This window comes from Gracilinanus agilis, chromosome 3 (assembly GCF_016433145.1).
Source record: "Gracilinanus agilis isolate LMUSP501 chromosome 3, AgileGrace, whole genome shotgun sequence".
Lineage (NCBI taxonomy): Eukaryota > Metazoa > Chordata > Mammalia > Didelphimorphia > Didelphidae > Gracilinanus > Gracilinanus agilis.
In genome coordinates this window covers 242105762-242120227 of record NC_058132.1, presented here as the reverse complement: position 1 = coordinate 242120227, position 14466 = coordinate 242105762, and the positions used below count along the sequence as shown (strand labels likewise).

Below are 14466 nucleotides of genomic sequence, written 5' to 3'. Positions count from 1 at the left end.
CTGTTCATGATTTTATGAAAAAGAAACAATTAGATTTGCACAAAGTACAAATTTCTATGTATTTCTATGACTGCCTACCTCCCACCTTCTTGTCCCTAATGAATTTCAACCAGCAAGTCCTGAATGATGGCCAAAATTATTAATACTTACTGAATGAATTTCTAGCAATGATGGGTCCCGATTCAACAGGTACACCCGGACCATATTTGTTGACTGCCCTCACTCGGAATATGTATTCATTGTTCTTGATGAGCCTGGTGACCACATATGATAGTGTTGGGCATTCTCCCTCAACAATAACCCAGTTGAGTCTGCTTGTTTCACGTCTTTCCACAATGTAGTGAGTTATTTCTGCGCCTCCATCTTCTTTAGGGAGGGTCCAGGCTAAAGTGCATTTCTCTTCTGTAACTCTGCTGATAGTGAGGTTTCCGCATGGACCAGGAGAATCTGGGGGGGGGGGGGGCGAGGAGGAAGACATAATGACATACAACGAATGAATCAAACAACAAACACTTATTAAGAGTCTACTATATGCTAGGCACTCTGCTAGGCACTGGGGATACAAAGCCAAAAGTGGACTTATATTTTATTGGGAAGAATATTCCATGGTGGAGGGTTCAATATAATAAAAGTATATGCTTATTTAGCTGGGAAAAACTTACCAAGTACTTTGACCATGACAGATACAGTTTTGGTTCCACTGGCATTCTTCACTGTTAATGTATATTTTCCACTATCGCTTCTATCACAGAATTTTATCACAGCAGTGGCTCGCTTGCTAGTATACTGCAAAGAGACCTTTTCACAGAGGTCTAATTCTTTGTCTCCTTTAGTCCAGATGATTTTGGGTTCAGGTTTTCCACCAACTGCTGCATCGAGAACAAGATCAGATCCAGCTCTGATAGTAACAATATCTCCCTGCAGTCTGGCATCCAGTTCAGCCTTGGGGGGTGCTGACAAAAGAGAAGACAGATCTAAGTAAGTATTTGACAACCTGTCTCTCAAGTTATGATAATTTAGAGAAGGTATCTGACTTTTTCTTACAATATTCGTCTCTGCAAGTGACGGGACCTGTGGATTCTGACCCTTTACTAATGACACCAGCAGCATTCTTGGCTAATACACGGAATTCATAGGTGTCTCCTTCACTTAGAGCTGTCACAGTGAAGAAATTCTCCGATACTATGGTGTAGTTGCACTTTAGCCAGCGACCGTCTCCAACCTCACTCACTGGCTTCCTTTCTACAATGTAGCCTATAACTTTGCTGCCTCCATCATAAATTGGTGCAGACCAGCTCAATGACACTGTAGATCTAGTGACATCTGTTACCTCTGGCCTTCCTGGTGGATCTGGAAGAGGTATTAAAATAAGGTTAAGCATTATACTGTGACTCTTGAAAAACATTTTTTTTCTAAATCCAAAGACTATTCCATTATGATACCTACCAACTGGGTTTTGAGCTATTATAGGTCTTGAAGCTTCACTGGCTTTGCTAACACCTGCTGCATTTAGTGCATAAGTTCTGAACTGATATTCTAGACCTTCCACCAAGCCAGTTATTTTGAAGTTGCATTCTAAGCAAGGCACTTTGTTTTCCTTCACCCAAAGAATGGTGTTACGTTCTTTCTTTTCAACCCAGTATCCAATGATTTTGCTGCCACCATCATGATATGGTTCTTCCCAACGGATAGCCATAGCATTTGCAGATACAAAGTAGACTTCAGGCCTGGTAGGTGCACTTGGAGGGACTATATAAAAACAATACAGAAAAAATATATTTGAAACTCAGTTCAGGGGAAAAAAACCCAAAAATCCATGTGGTTAACAGTTACATTTTGAGAAATTACATTTTCCTTACCAAATGGATGCTCAGCAACTATTGGTGCTGATTCCAGAGGTTTGCTGACACCAAATCTGTTTTCTGAACTGATGCGGAAAGAGTATTCCATGTATTTTGTTAGGTGGGTTACTTTAATCTGGGTACGTTTGACGCTGGAATTTACAAGCTGCCAAGCTGTTGTCCCAGACTCGCGTTTTTCAACTATGTAGTTAGTAATTTCAGTGCCACCATCATCCTTAGGTTCAGCCCATGAGAGGACACATGACTCAGCAGAGACAGAGGAGACTTCAATGGGGCCAGTAACTGGACCTGGCCGTCCAATGACGATGACGGTGACTATAAAGGTTTTTACCCCTGCTGTGTTCTCAAGGGTCAAATAGTAACGTCCAGAGTCGCCTCTCATACTCTCTTTAACACTCAGTGTGGTTCTGTCCTTTGTTGTCTTGATGCTCATCCTGTCAGTGTCCTTAAGTCTCATCTCTTCAAGTTTCCATATTACTTTAGGAGCTGGGCGACCACTGATTGGTATGTCAATGGTAAAAGAGCTTCCAGCTTTGCAAGTTATGATCTGATTAGTAATTCCACTGAGATCTGCAGTTGGTTCAATCTGAGGCTCCTTGATAATGACAGAGCAGAAGGCTTCCCGGGGTTCACTATAGCCGGCATCATTCTTTGCCTTCACACGGAATTCATATTCAGTGTTTTCTACAAGGTGTTCCACTGTAAAAGTAAGCTGCTTTGTGTGACCAGCTTCAACCCAAAAATCAGAGCCTTTCTGTCTCATTTCAAGAAGATAACTGGTGATCCGGCTTCCTCCATCATGATCAGGTTTAAGCCAAGCTAACACTGCTGAAGATTTGCTTGTATCAATGATATCAAGTCTCTTAGGTGGGGCAGGTTCTTCTGTGGCTACAATTGGTTCTGGCATTTCATATGGTTCACCAATGCCATACTCATTTTCTGCAGAAACACGGAAGTAGTGGGGGACTCCTTCTAAGAGGTCGGTGACCTTGAAGATCTGGCGAGTGCATTTTTCACTGACCACTTGCCAACTACGACGACTTGCTTCTCGTTTCTCCACCACATAATGATGGATTCTGGCACCGCCATCAAGGATAGGTGCATCCCACATTAATGTAACAGATCCTCTGGTTACATCCTTGAAGGTAATAGGACCAGGTGGACCAGGAGAGTCTAGCACCTTAACAGTGAATGTTATTGATTTGCTTCCACTGTTGTTTTCCAAAGAGAAGGTATATTTGCCAGCATCATTTCTGTTGCAGTTCTCCACAGTGAGAGTGCTGAAGGAGTCTGTTATATGAATGTCAGCTCGAATACTAAGATTAGAATCTGGTTTGCTCCATACTGCAGTGGGAGTAGGTCGGCCCCTGTAGGCGATGAACAGACGGATACTGGCCCCAGCTCTAACAATATGAGTCTGCTTGAAGTTTGCATCAATATCAAGTTCAGGTGGTGTTAATCTGTCAACTGCTTGAATTGTACCAGAAACCTCACAGCTTTCTCCTTTGCCAGCTCCATTGACGGCACTAACTCGGAATTTGTATTCTTCACCTGCTTGCAAATTGGTGACAGTGTATCTCGTTTTGACACATGCTTCAGCATTGACCTTCTGCCACTCGCCTAAATCTGCTTTGCACATTTCAATGATATAGCCAATTATTTCCATCCCACCATCAAAAACTGGTTTGGTCCATTCTAAGCTTACAGTTGTCTTTGATGTGTCTGTCACTTTGACCACAGTGGGAGCACCAGGGGGGCTCACTGGCTCTCTACATTTAATCAGTCTTGAAATGCCACTTGAAGGTCCTACCCCTGCAGCATTTTCAGCCATGACATGGAATTCATATTCATTGCCTTCAGTCAGTCCAGTAACTTTGAATCTGGTCTCAGTAATTGGGCGCTTGCTGATTACTTTTACCCATCGCATGCTCTTCTTTTCTCGCCTTTCAAGGATGTAGTGCTGAATTTCATTACCACCATCTGATTCTGGCCTGGCCCATGTGAGTGTAATGCTATTGCCAGTTATATTGCTAGGCTCTGGAGTACCAGGTGCATCTGGAACAGCTATAGAATGAAAAAATCAGTTAGACATGTTCACTAGAAAAGTAGATTACTGGTTCATGTCTTGGTATGTAAAACAGTAGAAGTATGTAAAAAAGAGAAAACTTACTGTATTGTATTTGGGCAACCACTGGGTCAGAATCAAGTGGCCTGCCAACACCAATTTTGTTAACTGCAGAAACACGGAACTGATATTCATTGCCATTTATTAATTTAACTGCAGTGTAACTGTGGGCTTCGCACTTATCCTCGATGAGTGCCCATGCAAGCCTGCTGGTTTCTCGTTTTTCAATCATATAGTGAGTCACAGGAGAACAACCGTCATTCAGTGGAGCATCCCACCAGAGTGTCATCTTTTCACCAGTTATATTAGTGAATCTTATTGGCCCAACTACTTTTCCTGGAGTATCTATTAAAGGAAAAGAGTTCATAGAATTAGTTACCTTTTGCTTTTACATTTAAAATACAAACTTCATGGACTTGATAGTTCCAAAATACTTACAAACTTCACAACATAAGTTGTAAAATTAAGAATACGTTTTTATAAGTACCTTGTACTTTCACAGTTATGTCTTCCTTTGTGGAGCCTGATATATTTTTGGCTTCAACAGTATATACACCACGATGGTCACGAGTGGCATCTCTAACAAAGAGACTGCTGGATCCAAGGACATCTGTTATTTCCATATTCATTTTCTTTTCTATCTCTTGTCCATCTTTAAACCAAGTTACCCGAGGTACTGGCCGACCCTTTATCAATGCCTTGATTCTTAGGCTCTCTCCAGCCTTAATAACAAGACCATCAAAGCATTCGGGACCAAATTCTACTGTTGGAGGAACTATAAAAGAGAAAAGAAAACAAAATCAGCTCCTATATTTGATTTATTTTGCCAAAATATTATTCACTGGAGTAGTACTAGATTATAAAATCTGAAAAACAAAAAGTCACCCATGGGGTACAACAGTACTTGGGACAAGTGTTTTGAAAATAGGGCTGACTAGTAAAATAAAAATGATCATTTGCAGTTTATCAATATTTCTTAATTATTATTTTGTCATCTGTTGTATACAAATAAAAATGAAATTTGTAGGGGCAGCTGGGGTTTTAAAAATAATTTACATTTTGAAGTTATACAAGCTTTGTAGTACTAATATGCTTAAATGTGTTACTGGAAATTAACATGAGCTAGGGTGAAATATGTCTATGACTATAGTGATATACCTCCATAACTTAACTTCAGTCAAATAATAGTGGGGAAAGAAAACTATCAGGTCCATGAGGTCTTATTTATTATAAAGATATTCATATAAGGGATGGCTGAAATTACGATACCCCAAACTCATCCATCTTTACTTACATAATATCTATCTGAAGATATGGTGAAATAACAGAAATGATAAAAAGAAGAGTCATATATTAAAACAAATTTAGTATCTACCTATATGGGAAAAAAATACAACTTGCCTCCTAGCAGCTTTTGAAGACGGGAGGAGATAAGCAATAACATTCTTATTTTATAAACAGACTAAAGTGACTTATTCCCAGTCACAGCATCGGTAACTAAAATGCTTACCATTCTCATCTCTTGTCATAATGTAGCCTGAAGACTGTGAAGGTGGGCTGATTGTCCCAACAGCGTTTCTTGCAATTATTCTGAACTCATAACGGTCTCCTGGACTAAGTCCTGTGACTGTGTACTGACATTCACTGACATCAGTAAAATTGCATCTAAGCCAGCGATCATTTCCTTGACGTTTCTCGATACTGTAAGCTACGATTTTACTGCCTCCATCACGCAATGGTGGGTTCCACTTAAGTGTAATGGTCTCCCGGGTGACATCAATGCTATCAGGAGTGCCAGGTGGGTCTAAAAAAGTTTAATGAAAATTATATATGGAATTAGTTTTATAATTATTTATTAGCCATATTAAATGATTTAGTTAATACAGACTCATTTACTCATTTATGTAGAACTTTAAAGCAAAGATTTTTATAATATTTTATAATATAACTCCATAAGGTAAATGCTATTTTTTATCCCAGTTCTGGAGATGATGAAATTGAGGCTAAGAGAGGGTTAGATGACTTGCTTAGGCTTATATAACTGCTAAGTGTCTGTGGCTGAATTGGAGCATCAAATTTCCCAAATTCCAGGCCTCACATTGTACTTGTTCTGCCACCTAACTGTCATTTCTACATGACTTTCATAAATTGAATTTAATAATTAATAAGATCAATCTGATTTGTATATCATCCCCTCTTCTTTGCTAGGGCAGTCCTCTTGTGGGTAGCACAGTCCTAAAAACAATGGATATGAGGTTGTAGATGGAGAGGACTACAAATATCTAAATAATCAAGCTATCCCTATTACTAACAAATACAAATACTAAATGGGGTGGGGGAAGCATAAAATTTAATTACTTACCTACTGGAGAAACAGCTAGAGTAAATTTGCTTGGGTCACTAGGTGGGCTTAGGCCAGCCGAATTTTCAGCATATACACGGAATTGATAATCTAGGCCCTCAAGAAGACCAGTAACTCTGTATTCTCTTCCAGAAATTGAAGTTGTATTAGCTTTCTGCCATAGGATGCTATTTCTTTCTTTCTTCTCAACATAGTATCCAGTAACTTCTGAACCGCCATCATACGGTGGTGCATCCCAAGTTATTGACATGCCATCAGAAGTTATATTGTATACAACAGGCTTTCCTGGTGGACCAGGTACCCTGAACTGATGTTTTGCAACAATAATTGTTGAGACAAGGGGTAGGCTTACTCCATATCGATTTTCTGCTCTAACTCTAAACTGGTATTCAGCATCTTTAACTAAGTTGGGCACTTTAAACGTTGTCCTAGCAACACTAGAACACACCATCTTCCAGTTAGTTTGTGAAGCTTCCCGTTTCTCAATGCTGTAACAAGTGATTTCTCCTCCTCCATCATCTTCAGGAACTTCCCATGACATGATAACACTATCAGCTTTAATCTCTTCAAATCGGATGGGTCCTTTGGGCTTTGATGGGGGGCCCAGGGTAATGATTGTAATGGGGAATGAGTTTCTACACACTGCATTATCTAGAATGATGGCATACTTTCCACCATGCTCCTTTTGTACATTTTTGATGTTCAAAGTTATTTTGTTTTCAGTTTTGCTGTAGCGGAGCTGCTCACTTTCTTTCAGTGGCATGCTATCTTTCAGCCAGCTGATAGATGGTTTGGGTTTTCCTTTGTAGGGTAATTCAAGGTGTACATTATGACCAATTCTTACACTGATTTGGGCTCCAGGAATTTCTGAGAGGTCAACTTCAGGTGGAATGACAAGTTCTTTCACAGTGATTGGCCCAATTGTAACACCATCACTCAGTCCTTTTTCATTCTTTGCAAAAACTCTAAATTCTAGAACTGAGTCCTCTTTAAGGTTGTCAACTACGATATCACATGTCTTACTTATGCCAGCATGTGACCAGGATTGTTCACCTTTACCTTTCCTCTCAACAACATATTCTGTAATGACACTTCCACCATCAAAGTCAGGTTTGGACCAGTGCAAGGTAACTGATGTCTTTGTTGAATCTTTCATTGAAAGATCCCGTATGGGAGCTGGTACTTCAGCGGCTTTCACTGGATCTGTAGTTTCACAGGGCTCTCCTACTCCATTTTCATTTTCTGCAAGAACTCTGAAGAAATATGGAATCTTCTCTGATAAGTCTGTTACTTTAAAGGATGTGTGGGAGCATTTGTGTGAAACAACGGACCAGGTCCTTTTGGTGGCATCTCTCTTTTCGATGACGTAATTTATTATGGGAGAGCCACCATCAATGAGAGGAGGCTCCCAAAGCAGTGTGACAGTGCCCCGGGAAACATGTTTAAGTTGTAACTTCTGGCAGGCTGCTGGTGTGTCGAGTACTTTAACACTCACAGATGAAGACTTTGGCTGTCCGACTCCATTTTCTATTGTTAGAACATATTTTCCTGTATCATTTCTGGTAACTTGAGGGATGATGAGTAATGAAGATGAATCAGTGTTCTGAATGTTGTACTTGGGATCACTGCTAAGATTCTTTTCTTCTTTTCTCCATGTGACAGTAGGTGGAGGTCTCCCTTTAAATGGAATCAAGATTTGTACATCTTCACCAGCTTTTGCTATGATGGAAGTTCTGAGAGCCACATCTAAGTCAATCTCTGGTTCCTCTGTAAAATAACAATGAGAAAAAAAGATATCCAATTTTCAAAAATTTTAAAGGAACTAAGAATAAACTACTTATGATAAAAGAAACAAGTGTGAGTGTGTGTGCATATGCATCAAAGGTGCATTTAACAATATATAAGGTACCTACCAAGTATGTCTTTAGGTTGGACGGGCTCTGTCATTTCAATAGGTTCTCCTTGTCCAGCGCAGTTTAGGGCAGATACACGGAAATAGTAATTGACTCCAGGTTTTAAAAGAGGTACAACATATTCTGTTGTTCTTACTTCTCCCTTGGTACTGACAATAGCCCATTCCTCACTGTCACCTTCTCTCATCTCCACAATATACCCGGTAACAGCACTGCCTCCATCATAAACAGGTTTACTCCAGCTAAGAGTAATTGAGGATTTCGTTGAATCTACAACTCTCAACTTGGCTGGTGGACCTGGTGGATCTGTAATGGACCATCATAATTAGTTTCAACATTCCATCATATGTTAAGAGATTTAGATATTTGGAGATGATTTATGTGTATTTCCTTACCAATAGGATCTGCAGCTTTGTAGAAATCAGATGGTTCAGAGAATGGACCTTGACCAGCTGCATTTACAGCACAAACTCGGAAGTGATATTCGCTATTTTCAGTGAGCCCTGTCACTTTCTGTCTGGTGTCACGAATAGTTTCTTTAAGTACTTTGAACCAGCCTAGACTCTTCTTATCACGTTTTTCAAGGAAGTAGCCACTTATTTCACTACCGCCATCTACAACTGGTCGACTCCAGACAACGGTCATTGAATTCTTGGTAATCTTAGTCACTTCTGGTACACTGGGTGGCCCAGGTGTAACTATTTAAAGAGAGAAAATGTATTTTTTAAGAAGCAATGAAATGAAAACAACCCCATTTCCCAACAGCCTTTCACTCCTACTCAATTATGCTAGTTGAGTTTATTTTACTACCTTCCCTGCTGTTCAAGAATAAGTTATAATATTTGAAAAGGGAAGAGAAATAGTAAAAGTCAGTAATGAGCTTGTCCAATATTTACAAGGCTATGCATTTTGTTTTGTTCCAGTTCTCTTTTATTACTGTGTCTTACCAAATGCATTCCTAGCCACAACAGGCTCAGATTCCAGTGGATCACCAATTCCATATTTGTTCACACCTCGGACCCGGAAGATATATTCATTTCCTTTGATGAGTTTGGTAGTGGTAATTATGCACTCTTCCAGATTTTCAGACACCATTGACCATACTACCCGGCTTGTTTCACGTTTCTCCACAATGTAATGAGTTATTTTCGCACCACCATCATCTACTGGAGGTCGCCAAAGGAGGGTGATCTTTTCAGCAGTTACAGTCTTAAATTCAATTGGTCCACTTGGAGGTCCTGGTTTGTCTGTTAATCAAAAAGATACAAATATGTAAGGTTTTATAAGATATGTATCCTAATTTGTAATTGCTCAGATGTAGGAAGGTAAAGAATGACCATAGTGGGCATTCAGCACCCTACCTAGTATCTGTACTCTGATGTTGGCTGATGCAGAACCCATGGCATTCCTTAGCTTTAATTCATAGTTTCCGCTATTGAGACGACTGGCATCTTTGATGAGGATAGATGCAAGGTCTGTTGTATTTTCAACAGATAATAGTGCATTAGTTTGTAACTCTTTGTCATCTTTGTACCATTCAATGGAAGGCTCAGGTTTGCCAGAGATTCCAGCTCTGAGCTTCACAGATGTTCCAGCTCTATATTTGACAACTTCTGTATATTCTAAAGGCAAATCAATTACAGGTGCACCTGAAAAAAATAAAGAAACAAAATATATTATATATATATATGTAAAATCTTGCATATATCACTTTAACAAATTCAAAGGCAAACATTTTTGTCTCTATTATGTAACCTTTTAGTACCAGTAACCCAGTAGGCATGGCAAGGCCTTATTTTTCTTTCATTTCTGATAGTTTCTGGAAAATTAAAACTGATAAAGCTTTATTCTATAGTATGATATAGAAACCTTGATAACCACTTTTTATACCTATAATGACAGCATATTCATTGCACAAATAAAGACTGTTTTTAGTAGGAATCAAGTACAATGGAAAGAATACTAGTTTTTAAATCTGGACCTGGTTTCAAATCCTACCTGTTACTTATTATCATTGTGACCCTTGGTACTTAATCTCTCTGGATCCCAGGTTCCTCATTTGTAAAATGAATGGAATTGGGTTAGAGCACCTAAAAAATTCCTTTCCATTCTAAATCTATGGTTTTATGACCCTATAATCTGGTGAAGTGGGAGACAGGAATAATTCCTACAACAGGAGTTTAGCTCATTGTGAAAGAGGATAGATATAGTGTAATATTTGATCCTATCACTGAACAATTTCTCCCCTTTGACTTCAACTCCTTTCCTTTCTTTTTTGGCTAACTACCTCTTTATTATATGGTTCCTTCTTTCTTGGAGGAGTCCGGGAAGAGGGGTGGGGACAAGCAGAAGGATCTTAGTAATAAGCCCCAGGCTGCCTAAATTTTGGACAAAAAAAAAAGCTGCTTGCCTCAGGCAAATTAGGTTTATTTATCACAGAACTGAGCATTTATAGGTACTTTGCTATGTTGACTAGATCTGGAGACTTCAGTGCAATAGAATTGTAATAGGCCTTCATCATATTCTGAAATGTTAAATCATTTATGATCAACATATCTAGAATCAATCAATCAACAAGCATCTACCCTGAGTTTAAAAACCCCACTGAGGATACAAAACCAAATGGGCCCCTGTTCTCTAGAAGCCTTTAACCTGCCAGGCTGAGAACAACCCCGAGGGCATTAGAATATGAAGAATTAAATGAGGCAGTTTATTGGTGGAAAAGGACTAGAAATTAAGAAGCCTGAGTTCTCTTCTTGGTCTGTTCTACTTCACTGTATGTATGACCTTCCTACTTCACATCAGTGAGTTCTTAGATCTGTCATTTTAAAAATGAATGGATTGGACTAGATGGATTCTAAGATGTCTTCTAGCTCTAAACCTCTGATCACATATAATAAGGAGGTGATACTTTTGCCCAAATTCACAGCAAAAAATTTCTCACATTTTTTAATGCCGCAGAGCCTTTGAACCTTGCCAGCATGCAATTTTGCAACCAGTGAGTGTGCCAAAACAGTCAGGTGAGAAGCCCATTTTAGCCTATTTTAAAGTATATCATCCAAAATACCAGAGTTCAAATCCTATCTCAGATACCTACTGGTTGTGTGATCCTGGGAAATAGACTCTGGGTTTCGATTTCCTCATCTTTAAAATGAAGGGGCTAGATTTGATGGGCTCTGAGATCCTAAACTCTAAACCTATGATTATATGACTAATCAAAATAAGGTTTCTGAACCTTAATTTACCTCAGAAAGCAATATTCCCTGATTACTTGGACATGCTCCTACGACTTGGTTTTTAGTTAAGAGATTTAAATTTTGGTAGTGAAAATATCAAATTATTCTATTTGAAAATAAAACAAAGTAGTAAATATGCTTTATGAAAATCAAAACTTTTTCAGCCATGTACATATTAAGAAAAAATATTCTTCTGAGTGATGAAAATTCTTACCATAAGTATCGATGCATGTAATGGGACCTACAACTTCAGAGGGATTGCTAATGGAGCCAACAGCATTCTTTGCAAAAACACGGAATTCATACTGGGAATTCTGAGTTAAGCCAGATACAGTAAACTGAGTTTCAATAACATTGGTGAAGCTGGCCTTGGTCCACCGGCCATCTGGAAGATCACGTTTCTCAACAATGTAGCCTGTTATCTTGCTTCCACCATCAAAAGCTGGTTTCTGCCACAAAAGGTTGACAGAGGTCTTTGAAATATCTGTGATACGAACATTTCTTGGCGGTTCTGTGGAAATTAAACAAGAAGATTAGTTTCACTTGTACACTAGATATGCAGTACCAAGAATATTTCCAATAGATAATTCTAACTGCCAGACTCTTGCACAAATACTTACCACAGGCATCTATGGCAAGAACTGGGTCAGAAGGGTGACTTGCTTTTCCAATACCAGCAGCATTTTCTGCATACACTCTGAATTCATAAATTAGTCCTGCACTGATTGTACTGACTTTGAAGTGAGTTGTGCGAATGACCATTTTATTAGCTTTCTGCCATAAAATGCTGTTTCTGTCCTTCATTTCCAAATGGTATCCAATTACTGCACTGCCTCCATTGGATACTGGCTCATGCCAGCCAACAGTGATGCTCTCTCTGGTAACATTTGTGACCCAAGGTGTAGAAGGTGGCCCAGGTGTTGCTAAACGGATGGAAAAATCCCAAGGGTTAATAATCAAACTTTTCGGACATTTGAGCTAAAATAAAATGTAGATCTAGGCAGAGCATAAAGCTGTAGATAACTTACTGTATGGGAGCTTAACAGTCACACAGGCTGAATCTGTGTGATCACTAATGCCAAAACGGTTCTCAGCCTTGATGCGGAATTGGTACTCTTCTCCTGTTGTCAGCTTCATGACTTTCATCATGCTTCTTGCCACTGTTGCAGAAACTTCAGTCCATACTGCAGTGCTTGTCTCTCTCTTCAGCACAATGTAATTGGTCACTTGACTTCCACCATCATACTTTGGTGGCTGCCACTTTAGAATCACACTATCTTCAGTTACATCACTGATAACAACAGGGCCTGATGGAGGGCCAGGTCTGTCCAGTACAATAATGTTAACGAAAGCTTTTGTTGTTCCACTGGCATTGGAGGCAGTGATCTCATACCTTCCAGCATCAGTAGCAACACTTTCTTTGAGATTAATGGTGAGGTTTTCAGCAGTAATTTCAGTATTAAATCTCATGGTTGCTTTTAGTGGGACACCATCTTTGGATAATGTCACTTTGGGCAGTGGTTTTCCAGAAATTGGAATGTCAACCTTAAGGTTGGAACCTGCCCTGACGTAGACAGTATTACTTGGGAAATTTGTCATATCAATATCAGGTGGTTCTGAAAAATGAAATTTGACAAGACCAAATGGATAAAGAATTGTTAACATGACTTTATATAAGTATAAAAGTTTCAAAATTCAGATGAACATCATTGGGCTTACCTAGTTGGTCTTTAACTAGAACAGGAAGAAGAAGTTCTCTTGGATCACTCACTCCAGCTTGGTTTTCAGCAAACACTCTGAAGAAGTATTCAGAGTTTTCTCTCAGACTAGAAACAGTGTGACGAGTAGCCTTTACAACTGCACATTTAACCCAGTTCTTCTGTCCTTTTTCTAAAGCTTCAACAATATAGTGAACAATTCTACTTCCACCATCATGCTCTGGTTTGAGCCACATCAGAGAAACACTATCTTTAGAAACACTTTCCACTCCAAGTTTTTCAGGTGGGCTTGGTTTTTCTAAGAAAGGAAAAATAATCAAAAGGAAAAATCACGACCCATGAATAATTTTCTCCTTAAGTCTCCCCAGAAATTATCAAGACTTATTTCTTGAATAGATAAACATTTATTAGTCACATAGTGGACTTGGAAAAATGAAGATCTGAACTTTAATCTTGATTCTACTCTTACCGTGTAGTCATGTCTATAGACAATTCACTATATCTCTCTGGGCCTCAAATTTCCTCATCTGATAATAAATTTCTCCTCAAGGAGAAATGAGGCCCAAAAGGGATCATGTACATCAAGCACTTTAAAAATTTTAAGCAACTCCATAGATGTCAGCTATTATTATTATCTTCACTAATTTGAGAATGGCTAATTTTTTTTCCAGCCAGTTAAGGATAACTATAGTTGTCTAATTGTAAGCCACTCTCACACTTAAAATGATAAGAATTTCTTTACTTATAAATACTTTTGAATACAAATTAAAAGAATAACAAAAACCCAAGAGATCAGGGTGTAAGGAATATTTCTACTTTATATGCAAACTGCATTGCAGTGGTTACCCTCTATACTTAATATAAAAACTACATTTAAATGAAATATTCGTTTGGTTTTTTTTTTATCCTTATCTTCCACTTTAGAATCAATACTATATATTGGTTCCAAGGCAGAAGAGTGGTAAGGGCTAGGCAATGAGGATTAAGTGATTTGCCCAGGGTCACACAGCTAGGAAGTATCTGAGGCTAGATTTGAACCTAGGACCTACTGTCTCTAGGTCTGCCTCAATCCACTAAGCTATCCAGCTGCCCCTCAAATTAAGTATTCTTGGTGTATCTTTTGATATGTTTCCAGCCATGAAGTTTTTCATATAATTGGAAATTCAGAATTTTGGAAACTTCAGAAGAAATACTGTATAGAACTACATATTTTTTATAAATGAATCATCTTCAAAATAAAACAAAAACTA

General features: G+C 38.8%; 1 protein-coding gene across 1 annotated transcript in view; it reads right to left on the bottom strand.

Moving 5' to 3' along the window:
- The window catches only part of TTN (titin), a 328387-nt gene that overhangs the window by 20870 nt on the left and 293051 nt on the right, over positions 1-14466 (bottom strand). The window contains exons 278-294 of the mRNA XM_044669742.1: positions 13218-13514; positions 12527-13114; positions 12119-12421; positions 11713-12009; positions 9624-9911; positions 9210-9509; positions 8658-8960; positions 8263-8568; positions 6350-8116; positions 5498-5791; positions 4475-4762; positions 4033-4332; positions 1860-3926; positions 1447-1749; positions 1045-1350; positions 663-953; positions 151-447 (exon numbers count right to left, since the gene is read on the bottom strand). Coding sequence (XP_044525677.1) covers positions 151-447; positions 663-953; positions 1045-1350; positions 1447-1749; positions 1860-3926; positions 4033-4332; positions 4475-4762; positions 5498-5791; positions 6350-8116; positions 8263-8568; positions 8658-8960; positions 9210-9509; positions 9624-9911; positions 11713-12009; positions 12119-12421; positions 12527-13114; positions 13218-13514 — 8595 coding nt within the window. The remainder of the gene's footprint in view (positions 1-150; positions 448-662; positions 954-1044; positions 1351-1446; positions 1750-1859; positions 3927-4032; positions 4333-4474; positions 4763-5497; positions 5792-6349; positions 8117-8262; positions 8569-8657; positions 8961-9209; positions 9510-9623; positions 9912-11712; positions 12010-12118; positions 12422-12526; positions 13115-13217; positions 13515-14466) is intronic.